This window comes from Egretta garzetta, unplaced genomic scaffold (genome assembly GCF_000687185.1).
Source record: "Egretta garzetta isolate BGI_Z169 unplaced genomic scaffold, ASM68718v1 scaffold309, whole genome shotgun sequence".
NCBI lineage: Eukaryota > Metazoa > Chordata > Aves > Pelecaniformes > Ardeidae > Egretta > Egretta garzetta.
The window spans coordinates 9,162-10,157 of record NW_009260764.1 but is presented as its reverse complement, the minus strand read 5'-3'; the positions used below and the strand labels follow the sequence as shown (position 1 = coordinate 10,157).

The window sequence follows — 996 nt, the reverse complement described above, 5'->3', positions numbered from 1 at the left end:
GCTGGGACAGGACACGGGGGGATGGTTTGAAACTGAAGCAGGGGAAGTTTAGGCTGGATCTAAGGAAGAAATTCTTTAGCAGGAGGGTGGTGAAACCCTGGCAGGGGTTGCCCAGAGAGGGGGTGGAGGTCCCATCCCTGGGAACATCCAAAGCCAGGTTGGACGGGGCTGTGAGCAACCTGGTCTGGTTCAAGGTGTCCCTGCTCCTGCGGGGGGGGGTGGGCTGGGCAAGCTTTGAAGGTCCCTTCCCACCCAAACCATTCTGTGATTCGATGAGACACAGACAAAAATTAAAATTCCTTCCCCCAGGGCTGGGGAGCAGCCCCCCCTCCTCCTCCTCAGCCCTCCTGCCCTCTGCCTGTACCACATTTTTTACCCATTTTAAATAATTTTTCAGAGGTGCCACCAACTTCAACACGCTCACAGCTTTAGCTTTCCTCCCCGCACAGCTCCCCAGCACCAAAACCTCCCCACCCGCACCGTGCCGGGTGCTCACCACCAGCCGTGGGCAGGGTGGAGGAGAGGGTCCCCTCCAGGCACAGGGTGTCCCCGCTGCTCGGCCGCTGTGCTGCCGGGACATCCTCACCATCCTCTTGCTGCAGGACTTTGTGCTTCCCATCTGCACCCTTCTGCCTGCGCCGGGGCAGCCGTCTCCTGCCTGCGGGGAGGGACAGAGGCGCCTGGTCCCTGGGACTGGTGACACTGGGCTGTCCCCACCCCCTGGCAACTGCATGAAGGCAAGACCTGACGTCCCCCACACCCCAATCCCTGGGGGTAGCCCAGCTCACCTGAGGCTTCCTCCTCTTCATCGGAGACCTGCAAGACCTCCAAGCTGATCTCAAGCTCTTCCTCCACCTTCTCTTCCTCAATGGCCCTCAGAAGCTCCCACTCCTCCTCCGCTCTCTTGCTGGGAGCCCTGCGGGTCACCCGCTCCCTCTTCTCCTCCGCAGCCCCGGCTCGGCGGGTGCCTGGCCGCCCTCTCCGGGGCCGGCCACC

At 62.2% G+C, this 996-nt stretch overlaps 1 protein-coding gene across 1 annotated transcript in view; it reads right to left on the bottom strand.

The window, feature by feature from the left end:
• ESPL1 (extra spindle pole bodies like 1, separase) overlaps positions 1-996 on the bottom strand; it is a gene marked incomplete at its 5' end in the record, with an annotated part of 13,953 nt that overhangs the window by 3,878 nt on the left and 9,079 nt on the right. The window contains 2 exons of the mRNA XM_035901511.1: positions 497-658; positions 789-995. Coding sequence (XP_035757404.1) covers positions 497-658; positions 789-995 — 369 coding nt within the window. The remainder of the gene's footprint in view (positions 1-496; positions 659-788; position 996) is intronic.